Below are 12,948 nucleotides of genomic sequence, written 5' to 3' on the forward strand. Positions count from 1 at the left end.
CTACTTCTCGTGTATGCTGAATGTTTTCTGCTACATTGCAGCTCAGTTTCCTCCAGTAGAAGAGTTCGGACATTCAAAGTAGGGCAGTAAAATAGCACTTACCTCTGACATTTAGCCCATAGTCACACGCAAATTGTGCAAATGGCGACATGTAATTGGGATCATAGGCGAGGTCATGAGCTTGCTCTGCAATACTACGCGCTGTCTGCTGTATACTTTCATAATTTGCATTCTGCAAAGAATCAGGAAAGACATTTGACTAGGCAGATAAAGTTAAAATGTTAAAGGGCCACAAAACCCAATACACTGAACATTAATCCTGTTGCCTAAACTTACTTAGGAAGCTAGATTAATTTGGTTTATATATAACAGCTATGAATAACATTAAAATACATGTACATAGCATGGCAGAACCCGATCATATATTAGCAGCTTTTTTGGGCTCACTGGCAAAAAACCCCCAGCTGATTGCAGTGTCTTTCAATGGGATTAATGACAGGTAACCAATTGTGTGTACCAACGTATGTGTCATTTGGACACGCTCCAGAAAAGGTTATAAATATACTTGTCAACATTATTGGTAGGTCCATAAGTCAACTTACAATCTAGCTTTAGTGGCCCTTATAGTAAGCTGGATATTAAAGTAATGTGAAAAATTAGTTATTTTATAAAGAAACTAATCACTACAACTGCTGTTGATTACAGAAAACCTAATCCACCATCTGCGGCAAGTAACCACCCCAGGAATTATATTACAGGTTGAGTCTCCCATATCCAAATATTCCGAAATACGGAATATTCCAAATTACGGAATATTTTTAGTATGACTGAGAATGTGAAACCTTTGCTTTCTGATGGTTCAATGTACACAAACTTTTTTTAAAGCACAAAATCATTAAAATACAGTATATAATAACCTTCAGGCTGTGTGTATAAGGTATATATGAAACATAAATGAATTTCATGTATATACACAAACTGTTTTTGATGCTCAAAATTATTAAAATTATTGTATAAAATGACCTTCAGGCTGTGTGTATAAGGTGTATATAGAACATAAATGCATTCTGTGTTTAGTTTTGGGTCCTATACCCAAGATATTTCATTATAGTATGCAAATATTCCAAAATACGGAATACTCCGATATCCAAAATACCCCTGGTCCCAAGCATTTTGGATATGGGAGACTCAACCTGTACTTCTTTCCAAAGCGTTCCTTGTCCCAAATCATACACCAGTGTAGAAACTAAACCACCACACACAAAAAAAAAAAGTTTACAAAACTATGCATATATTTCTATATATGTTATTGGTCATAAAAAGTCACATTGTTTTGCATACCTTTAACTTTTTTAATTCTTGAAGTATCATATAATCAGGCATGTTATCAAAAAGTCCGTCAGTTGCTGTAAGAATAATGTCACCCAGCTGAACATCAAATGAACTACTGTCTGCAGCATCAGGACTGGAAAGAGAACCAGACAGAAAAGTGCATTTCAGCACACAAGTAAAAACGAACTGCAGAAATGAAAACCCACACATGCTGCTGTAATGCACATTAGATACACTTTCCCCTTCTGGTCCTCCTCCCCCCAAACAGCCTTCTTTTGAAAAAAAAAAAGTTTAGCTTTTCTACAGTGAAAACAGCCTCCACATGTGTGAGGTTATCCTCATTAGTGAGGAGTCGCATTTATAGCAGTGTATAGTAATCTGTGCTTTACAATGACATTATTTGATAATGAAAGTCAGAAAATGTAGATTTGTGTATTTCTTTTCTGGCTTCACATATCGGTGTTCTGGAACATTTACTTATCAAGGTCCAGTTCAGTGGTCAGACTCCTGCTGAATGCATGTGGGTGTCATTTGAGGAGGGGCCAAAAATCTTTCACGTGTCCTATGAACAGCCAGACTTCTGAACACTCCCATCGAAAAAAGGGTTTGCTGCCAAGTGTAGTGTTGCTTTCCTTTGCAAGAACACAGTGTGCTAATGGAAATATTTTCACACTGATGTGAAAGCAACACGAGCCTATGATCACATGCCTACAGCCTTGGCTCTGAGTAAATGAGAAATAAGATACAAATCTGGCCAGTGTCATTCTATAACAACTGATAAATGCAGCATCCATAATATTCCACCTTTATATTCACACTTGGTGTCACGCAGTAACTTATACATCAATTAATGAAACCGTATTTATACTATTAGTCTGGAAATATTACAGAACAACAAACTGCATGTGTGTCAGGGATAAGACCACATAACTAAACATATAGCAGGTGAAGATCATAGTGATCTATAGCACAGGATCTCAAACTCGTTCCTCAGGATCCAAAAGAGTATGTTTTCCAGATCTCCTCACAGAATCTCAAGGGAAATAATAATTAGCTCCACCGTCCACCTGTGGATCTTTTAAAATGTGTCAGTAATGCTGGGCACACACTATACAATTATCTGTCCAATCTGGCTGGTTGGAATGAAAACCTGGTAATGTATGGGAGCAAATGACAATAGAAATTTTCTCCCAAACACTAGAAAACGGGCCAGATTTTCTTCCCACCAGACAGATTTGACAGATATCTGACAGATAATTGTAGAGTGTAAGCCCAGCATAAGTAATGAATACACTTGTGCTCCTGCTGGGTGACCTGGAACACGTAAACTGTTTGGGGTTCTGAGGACCAAGTTTCAAAACCACTTATCTATACTATAGTTCTCCTGTATTTTAAGATATACATAATATACATTAAGTTATTACTTTTTTGGGGAGAAGGTCCCTGTATATTCTGGCATACAAGGGATGTGTATGTATATTCTGCGATGTGGGGGGGGTATCCCTGTGTCTTATAATAGATGGGGGTGAGTGTGTCTGCTGTGTAGTATGACACATGGGGGGGGTTTGGTCAATGTGTATTATCACATAAGGGAGGGAGCGGGCTTGTTGTTACTGCATATTATGACACAACTAACAAGCACAATATGCGCCGGCTGTAATAGTGAAAGTGTATGTCGTAGATAGTATCCTATAAAGCACTATGTTCTCGATTCCTATGCCTACTCTTAATCTTTATACCGATTTGAGTTATTCATCTGACCTTAAAAACATTGCCCTACAGCTTTGCTATCAAACATTCAGCCAATACCATGCACGCTCACGATACGTACCTGTCACTAAGAACTACACCTTCAGCTTCAGGAGGAGCTATTGACAACTGGAATGGAGTGTTGAAGTAATGCTGCTGTTCGTCTGATCGATGCACAACTTCTCCTGCCCTTACCACAAGAAAACCAGAGTCTCCTAAATTTGCTGTGTGTAAACGATGACTTGTCCTATCCAGAACGACTAAGCAGGCAGTGCTGCTTCCTTAAAAACAAAAACAAAGTTAATACCACAGAGTCATAGCAAAACAGTTTATGGCAAAACAATGTCTGCAAGTTCTACTTTCAAAACACTTAAGTCAAAACTCCTCAATGTGCATTAAGATTTTTAAACTACTGTTAATTCTTGTAATTACAATTATCTTCGAATAATAGTGAGCAGGTTTTACAATGTCATTTGAAGATCATTTATATGCAGAATACAGCTGAAATATTACTTTAAATGGGATGTGCAAGCATGAAAACTAAATATTCTAGCTTACTGCACCTCATGTAGGTCTACTGACAAATCTTTTAGTTCCCCATTTGCTTTAATGCAACAACAGACTTTAGCTAAATTGTGTGTGCAGTAGTGTTTTTATTTTTATCTTTTATCAATTTATGATGGAGTTTATGACAACTGAGGAAATAAAAATATTGCAAGACTAAAAGCTATAGGATGTACACATTTAACCAATGAACTTTAATTGTGACTGAAAGCACGATTACTGCAACATCCACCTGCATTCTTAGTGTTACAAGCGTATGGAGCAAAATTGGAAGAGGAATATGGGCATCAAATATCAGACAAGCTATAGTTTACTGCCAACCCTAACAATTCTGCACTAGAAGCACAGGTGAGCACATGGAGACAAGATATTGCACCTCCCTTTTGCCATACTATTTCCAAGATTTATGGGTGGGTATGTCTACTCTGAGGATGTTTCAGTCTACAGCAGGGGCTGGCAACTCCAGAATGTGTGCAGAGGTGGCACTTGGTACAATTTTAGCTGCATGGCATCACTGGGAGCTGAAGCTGCGCAATTGCATCCCTGGGTGAGGACTTGTGGGCATGCCACGAGATGACCTAGTACAATAAGAAGCAGTCATAGTATGTCAGAGCTGTGCTCCAGTGAGTTGCGGGCTGGAGAAGTGCTGTGGTCCCACCTTTCTGCATGGGCTCCAACTTCAAAGATAAATGGGAGAATATATGGATTTAGAGGGTCCTGTGGAGGGGTGATCTTTTAGTACATATATCCACACACACACAATATTATGCATAAAAAAAAAATAATATATATATATTTATTTATATATTCGGGATTCTGGTGCCAGCATTCTGAGCGCAGGAAACCCTGCAGTTGGAATATTGACCGCATCCCATATATAAGAGTTATGGTAGACTTACCATTGATAACTCTTTCTTCGAGGAACATAGGGTCCACATGGATACCATGGGGATAATGTGGTTGGAGTGATCCAGGCACTAAACAGTGAAAGCTTTCAGCTCCCAGGATGCCTCTGGTCCTCCTCCACATATACCCCGCCCATGGTCACAGGCTTTCAGTTTTTGTTTTGTAAAAAAGCCCAAGGGAGGAGAAGAATAGAGGAGAAGGAAGAACAATCATACACCAGAAACTCACAAGATGAGGGAATCTGTGACCAAAATAAAAATTACCCAATGCAGCCAGGTGCTTCAGGGTGGGTGCCCTGTGGACCTCGAAGAAAAAGTTAACAATGGTAAGTCTACCATAACTTATTTTCTTCTTCAGGTTCCATAGGGACCCACAGGGATACCATGGAGATGTCCTAAAGCAGTTCCCCCAAGAGTGGCGACGCTCCTGAGCAGAGAGGAGAACTCGTTGCCCAAAGGAAGCATCCCGAGAGGCAAAAGTATCAAAGGTGTAAAATCTGAGAAAAGTGTGAACAGAAGACCACGTGGCTGCCTTGCACAATTGCTCAACAGAGGCACCACGACCAAATGCCCACGATGGCCCTACAGACCGAGTAGAATGTGCTGTCACTGTGTGTGGAACAGGGAGATCAGCTTGTGTGTGTATACCTGAGAGATAGTCATACGTAGCCATCTCGCCAGAGTGTGTGTGAGATGGCCATCCTCTTTTGTGAAAACCATATAACACTAAAAGAGTATCTGATTTTCTAAAAGACTGTGCGCTTGACATTGATACGGAGAGCCCAAACTACATCCAGGGAGGCTTCACCTACAGAAAGGTCTGAAGACTGAAAAGCTGAAACTACAATCTCTTCATTCACATGAAAACGAGACACTACCTTAGGAAGGTAACCCGCACGTGTACGGAGAACAGCTCTATCCTGGTGAAAAATCAAAAATGGGGAACGACAAGAGCGTGCTGCCAAAATCAGAGACTCTGCGTGCAGAAGAGATAGCGAGGAGAAATGGTCTTCGCTGTCGACCATTTGAAATCTAGAGATTCCAATGGGGGAGCTTGTAGCCCCTTGAGAACCAAAGACAAATCCCATGGTGCTACCGGTGGGACAAAAGGAGGCTGAACTCGGAGAACCCCCTGAAAAAAATTCTAATATCTTGTAAAGCAGCAATCTTTCTCTGCAACCAGACTGACACACTCAAAGTGGCCAGGCAGAGACAAAGTCCAATCCAGCCTGGAGAAAAGCCAGTACCTGGGAAACCCTAAACACCTTACGGCGCTCAACCAGTACACGATTAAAATGAGTGATTGAATGATAACGTTATCATTCATTAATCGTTCATTAAAAATGTCTAAAACGACCAGAGATGCGTGCTCCCGCTGGTCATTTTAGACATCTATCATCGGCCAAACATGCTGAGCAACCCGACGATAACGTCAAGTTGAGCATGTTAGGGGATGATTGATGTGCCTACACTGAACGACTGCTCGTTCAGTGTAGGCACAGCTCAGACTCTCAAACGACTGCACAATTACAATGTCGTAACTGTGCAGTCATTTTGAGGTCTGCTAGTGGATGTGCGCCTTTGTTGTCATATTTTCTTTGGGAACACAATTGAACAAAAGGATGCCAAACTCTGTAATAGATGTGGGCAGAGGAAGGCTTCCTAATCACAGAGCTGGAGAAACCCTTGGCTCTTAAGATGGAAGACTCAAGAGCCACGTCGTCAAAGACAGGCGAGGCAAGTCCGGATGCAGACAGGAACTCTGCGCTAACAGATCCAGCCATAGAGGAAGAGGATACGGACTGTCTATGGATAGATTCTGTATGTTGGTGAACCAATGGCGTCTGGGCCAAGCAGGAGCCACTAGTATTACTGTTCCGCCTTCCTGCTTGAATTTCCTGTGAGCCCTTGGGAGGAGAGAAATCGGAGGAAAGAGATACGGGCAGCTTGAAGTCCCATCTTACTGCTAGTGTGTCCACGAAGGCTGCTGAGGGATCTCTGGTCCTGGACCCGTACCTGGGGACCTTGTGGTTGTGACTTCATGCCATGAGGTCTATGTCTGGTAGGCCCCATTTGTTCGGCAGGAGTTGAAAAACCCCCGGGTGGAGAGACCACACTCTGGGGTGTATGTCTTGACGACTTAGGAAGTCCGCTTCCCAATTGAGGAATCCCGGGATGAATATTGCTGACATCGCCGGAAGAGAATGTTCTACCCAAATCAGAATGTTTGTCACTTCCTTCATGGCTGCATGACTTTGCATGCCTCCCTGATGATTGAGATAGTCTATTGTGGTCGCATTGTCGGACTGGATCTGGACCGGCCTACCCTGGAGCAGGTCATGTGCCATGATGAGTGCTTTGTATACTGCTGGAAGCACCAGAATGTTTATGGGCAGATGACTCCTGATTTGTCCATCTTCCCTGAAAGGTGTGATGACCTATCACTGTCCCCCCCCATCTGCGAAGACTGGCGTCCGTGGTGAGAAGCACCCAATTTGGAATCCAGAATGGGCAACCTTTGTCCAGATGATCCCTTTGTAGCCACCACGAGAGAGACGAACCTCTGGAGTGAGAAGGATCCTCTGGGACCTTATTAGATGATACTGTCTGTTCCACCGGGAGAGAATCAATTTTTGCAGAGGCCTGGAATGGAATGGAGCATATCCCACCATGTCAAAGGTGGATACCATTGACCCCAGGACCTGCATCGCTGACATAATGGATACCCTTCGCTTGTGTAGCAATTTGCCTACTCGCAATGATAGGGCCACAATCTTGTCCTCTGGGAGAAATACCCTTTGTGCCTGAGAATCCAGAAGTGCCCCCAGATGTACCATCTGCTGTGTTGAAGCAAAAGGATTTCTTCCAATTGATGATCCAACCGTGCTTCTGTAGGCAGGCAATGGTCAGTAGGAGACTGTGCCATTATCAGAAGGTTGTCCAGATATGGTAGTATTCTGACTCCCTGACGGCTGAAGTAGGCAGCCATAACTGCCATTATTTTGGGGGCCGCTGACAGACCAAAGGGTAGTTCCTGAAATTGGTAATGTTGTTGCAGGTCAGTAAACCGTAGAAATTGTTGGTGAGATGGCGTAATGGGCACATGCAGATACACATCTTGAAAGGCCAGGGAAACAATAAAATCCCCAGGCTCCATTGCCAAAATAATTGACCGAAGAGTTTCCATACGAAACTTGGGTACAAGGATAAACTTGTTGAGGGTTTTCAGATTTAGAATAGGGCAAAGAGACCCATTCGGTTTCTGAACCAAAAATAAATTGGAATAATAACTCCTTCCTTGCCGAAACACAGGAACTGGGATTATCAACCCTGCCTGCAGCAGGGAGTACATGGCCTCCTGAAGAGCCAAGGCCTTGATCACATCTGATGGGGGATTTGTGAAAGCATTTTTGGGGGGAGGATGCCTCCGGAAAGTGAGGGCAAACCCCGGAGAGACCACTTCACGGACCCAGGCGTCTGCTGTTTGATGCCACTAATCTGCAAAGTGAAGAAGTCTGCCTCCCACCCTGGGATGCCCCAGGAGGAGGCCCACCCCATCAGGCAGAAGGTTTGTTGTCCGGCTTAGAAGCTGGATATCTGGTCGCCCCAGACCTCTTAGTTTGTCGCCTGATCGTCCTGCGAAAACTAGACTGCCTGGAAGAAGGCTGTTCCTTCGCTCGTCCCTGGGGACGAAAGGACAGAAAAGAAAACTGCCTATACTTTAATGTAATAAATATACAAAGAAAATTCTCCTTGCGCTCCACACTCTATACTGCTGACCACAGGACAAAAAAAGGGAAGGCTTCACACTCCACAAAAACACAGTTCTATTACATCAAATATTGTCCCGTACTGGCGCAAATATAGTTTCTCACAGTACTTTCCTTTAGAATTGGTTTCCCAATTATTAATGATTCCGACGAGTGCTGTGTTTTCTCCTTAATCAGTGACTTCAACTCCCGATATTGATGCACTCAAAAAGAAGAAGAAATACCACAATAGTGTAATATTGCCAGAAAAAGTATACACTATTTATTAACAAATTGCACTCACATCAAGAAAAACATTAAAAGCATATCACCACAAAATGGTCAAAGTTTGGAGGTCCATATCGTCCGTTTGTTGCCCAGATGTTAAAAGGACCAAGGACTGGATACCGGATACCACCAACAGTAAGAACATCCACCACTGCTTAACGCGTTTCGGACAAAGTCCTTCATCAGAAGCATGGTGGTAAGTAAAAATGGGCCCTTTTTATACCCCTATATTGTTAGAGTACTCCTATGAAAGAGCCTTACCATTTCCCGCTCTTTTCGCTGCCGCATATGGCGCCAATCACTCCGCGTCCGGAAGAATGTAAACATCGGCACACCGGAAGTGACGTTGGTTATAGAGAAAACAGCGGGTCTTATTCAGGACACTTCCGCGTTTCACCTTGCGTTCCAGCCGGCGTTAGCGGGCAACTGTTCTATTATAGACTTCCGCGTTCCACCTTGCATTTCAGCGGCCATTTTGGATCAAAAATTCCTTCATACATAAGACTTCAGCGTTTCACCTCGCGTTCCAATCGGCCATTTTCATGCCGGTATTAGAGGATAATAGTTCTATACTCTACTTCCACGTTCCACCTTTACGTCCAGCGGACATTTTAAATCGAAATTCTCTCAAAGAGATACACAAAAATGCAATATACTTAGACATGATAGAAACATGATAAAAACATTTTTGATCCATAGCAGCATGTAATAATTAAAAATATATAGTTTAAAAAGTTAATATAAAGTTAATTTAAAAAAGTTAATATATTTAATAACCAGAGAGAAAAAGAAAATATGGGGATCAGCATAGATATACAAAACAATCATAATCATAGAAACCATTTGATTTCAAACTCGCCATTAAGGCCATGAGGTGTTAAGGTTTTTAGTTTATGAATCCAACGCATCTCTTTCTGTGCTAATCTGACTTCTAAGTCTTTACTACGCCAAGATGGGAGGACCATTTCAATACCCCAAAATGCCTTTAGGCCACTTATATCTGAATTATGTTTGTTTTTAAAATGTGCTGAGACTGTATGCGTTTCCAACCCTTTTTTAATATTATATATATGTTCAGCAAGTCGGGTTTTTTTAATATTTCTGCTGGTTTTTCCAACATAGATTAAACCGCATTCACATCTTAGCCCATAAATAAAATTTTTTGAATTACATGTTATAATATGAGATATGGTAAGAACTTACCCTTGTTATCTCTATTTCTACGAAGTCCATAGGGTTCCACAGGATACCTTGGGGTATAGGTGTGACGTCAGTCGCTGGGCACCATAGAGTTAAGCTTTTCAGCCTCCCAGGATGCACTAGGGTCCCCCTCCTATACCCCGCCCCCGAGCCAAGGCACCTCAGTTAGTTATCAAGCCATAGGCCGGAGGAGGAGAAGGAAGAGAGAGAAAAAAGATCTGGACACATACAAGAATCACATTCTCACCAGAGGGAGACGGAAAACCGGTGACCAGAGCAAAGCCCATCTGCAGCACAGGTGCGACAGGGCGGGAGTCCTGTGGAACCCTATGGACTTCGTAGAAATAGAGATAACAAGGGTAAGTTCTTACCATATCTCATATTTTCTACTTCAGGGTCCATAGGGTATCCACAGGATACCTTGGGGATGTCCCAAAGCAGTATCCTTTAAGGGTGGGGACGCTCCTGTGCAGAAAGGAGAATCCGCCGCCCGAAGGAAGCATCCTGAGAGGCGAAGGTGTCAAACCTGTAATACCTCACGAAGGTATGGACAGAGGACCACGTAGCAGCCTTGCAGATCTGAACTGCCGAGGCACCACGTCGAGCTGCCCACGAAGGACCCACAGACCTAGTGGAATGAGCCTTCAGAGAAGGAGGGACCGGTAGGCCTTCATGAAGATAAGCTTCAGAAATAGCCATACAGATCCAGGCTGCCAAAGTTTGCTTTGAAGCAGGCCAACCCTTTTTACGGAAGCCATAGAGGACAAACAAAGCGTCCGACTTCCTAAACGAAGAAGTGCGGTCAACATAAGTCCTTAAGGCCCGCACAACATCCAAAGAGGCCTCACCCACGGAAAGACCCGGTGAGTTAAAGGCCGGAACAACTATTTCCTCGTTAACATGAAACTGGGAAACAACTTTGGGAAGAAACTCGGGCCGAGTGCGGAGCACTGCCCTGTTCCCATGAAAAACCAAGAAAGGGGGTCTACAAGAAAGAGCCCCTAACTCAGAAACACGTCTGGCCGAAGCAATAGCCAGAAGGAAAACAGTCTTAGCCGTTAGCCATTTAAGATCCACTGAGCCCAGTGGTTCAAACGGCGGTCCCTGGAGAGCCCTCAGGACCACAGCCAAATCCCAAGGCGCCACAGGTGAAACAAAGGGCGGCTGAATGCGGAGAACACCTTGCATAAAGGTGCGCACATCCGGGATTGTAGCAATCCTACGGTGAAACCAGACAGATAGGGCCGAAACCTGTACCTTCAAAGAAGCAAGGCGAAGCCCATGATCTATTCCCGCTTGCAGGAAGGCGAGAGTCCGAGACAGACGAAACTCTCACGGTGCATAACCTCTCGGTCGACACCACTGGAAGAACGTATGTCACACGCGATGGTATACCCTCGCGGAAGACGGTTTCCGAGCTCGTAACATGGTACGCACCACAGAGCTGGAAAACCCCCGGGACCTCAGCATGGCCGTCTCAACAGCCACGCCGTCAAAGACAGCCGAGTCAGGTCCGGGTGAAGACAAGGACCCTGAGACAGAAGGTCCGGTCATAGCGGCAACCGCAGAGGACTGTCTACGGACAGACCCTGAAGGTCTGAGAACCAGTGCCGTCTGGGCCACGCGGGAGCTATCAACAGGAGCGTCCCTCCTTCCTGTTTGAATTTCCGGATTACCCGTGGAAGAAGGGAGACCAGAGGGAACAGGTATGCGAACCGGAACGTCCACCGGACGGACAGAGCATCCACCAGAGACGCCTCTTCGTCTCTTGTGCGAGACCCGTACACCGGCAACTTGTTGTTGTGCCGGGACGCCATGAGGTCTATCTCTGGAAGACCCCACCTGCCCACCAGCAGTTGAAAAACGTCCGGGTGCAGGGACCATTCCCCCGGATGAACGTCCTGGCGACTTAGAAAGTCCGCCTCCCAATTTAGCATTCCCGGGATGAAGACCGCTGATATGGCCGGAAGATTGCGCTCCGCCCAAACCAGGATCCGAGAGACATCTACGAGAGCCGCCCGACTGCGAGTTCCTCCTTGCCTGTTTATGTAAGCCACGGTGGTAGCGTTGTCCGACTGGACCTGCACCGGGTGACCCTGGAGAACCGATGTGCCTGCTGGAGAGCATTGAAGACCGCACGGAGTTCCAAGATATTTATTGGAAGCTCCGCTTCTGTCGGCGTCCACCTGCCCTGGAACAAGTGTGGACCCGAAACTGCTCCCCAGCCCCGAAGACTGGCGTCCGTTGTCAACAGGACCCAATTTGGAACCCAGAACGGACGTCCCTTGTTGAGGTGGGTCGTCTGTAACCACCACGCAAGGGACAGGCGAACCTCCGGGGTGATCACAATCGTCTGGGACTTCAGAGACTGAGGCAGCCCGTTCCACTTGGACAGGATCAGGTGCTGCAGAGGTCTGGAGTGAAACTGGGCATATTCCACCATGTCGAACACCGACACCATGGAGCCCAGTAACCTCATCGCCGAGTGTAGGGACACCCGGCGGCTGTGCAGACAACTGCGCACCTTTGACTGTAAAGCAGAGATCTTGTCCTCCATCACGAAGATCCTTTGCTGTCCCGAGTCCAATAAGGCTCCAAGATGCAGAATCCTCCGAGACAGGATTAGAGTGGACTTCTGCCAGTTGATTAGCCAGCGGTGCCGTTGCAGCAGTGCAATGGTCAGGTCCAAGTGGCGTAACAGGAGCTCTGGAGATCCTGCCACCAATAACAGGTCGTCCAAGTACGGCAAAATGCGGACTCCCTGCAGCCTCAGAGAAGCCGCCATGACCGCCATCACCTTGGTGAAAACACGTGGTGCTGTCGCCAGGCCAAAAGGTAACGCCCGAAACTGGAAGTGGTCGCTGCGGATTGCAAACCTGAGGAACTGTTGATGGCGCAAAAGAATAGGGACATGCAGGTAAGCGTCCTGTATGTCCAATGACACCATGTAGTCCCCAGGTTCCAGCGCCAGAATGATGGACCGTAGGGTCTCCACCCGAAACTTCGGGACCCGCAAAGACTTGTTGAGTGCTTTGAGGTTGAGAATCGGACGATACGACCCATTGGGTTTCTGTACCAAAAATAGATTTGAATAGAAACCCTGGCCCCTCTGGGAGAATGGAACAGGCACCATAACTCCAGCCTGGAGCATAGTGTGCAAT

At 45.0% G+C, this 12,948-nt stretch overlaps 1 protein-coding gene across 1 annotated transcript in view; it reads right to left on the bottom strand.

Annotated features, from left to right (window-relative positions):
- Positions 1-12,948, bottom strand: part of PPTC7 (protein phosphatase targeting COQ7) — a 63,370-nt gene that overhangs the window by 6,977 nt on the left and 43,445 nt on the right. The window contains exons 3-5 of the mRNA XM_088449203.1: positions 3,164-3,362; positions 1,342-1,465; positions 103-232 (exon numbers count right to left, since the gene is read on the bottom strand). Of these exons, the coding sequence (XP_088305329.1) occupies positions 103-232; positions 1,342-1,465; positions 3,164-3,362 (453 nt within the window). The remainder of the gene's footprint in view (positions 1-102; positions 233-1,341; positions 1,466-3,163; positions 3,363-12,948) is intronic.

This window comes from Taudactylus pleione, unplaced genomic scaffold (genome assembly GCF_031769625.1).
Source record: "Taudactylus pleione unplaced genomic scaffold, aTauple2 ptg000479l, whole genome shotgun sequence".
Classification (NCBI taxonomy): Eukaryota; Metazoa; Chordata; class Amphibia; order Anura; family Myobatrachidae; genus Taudactylus; species Taudactylus pleione.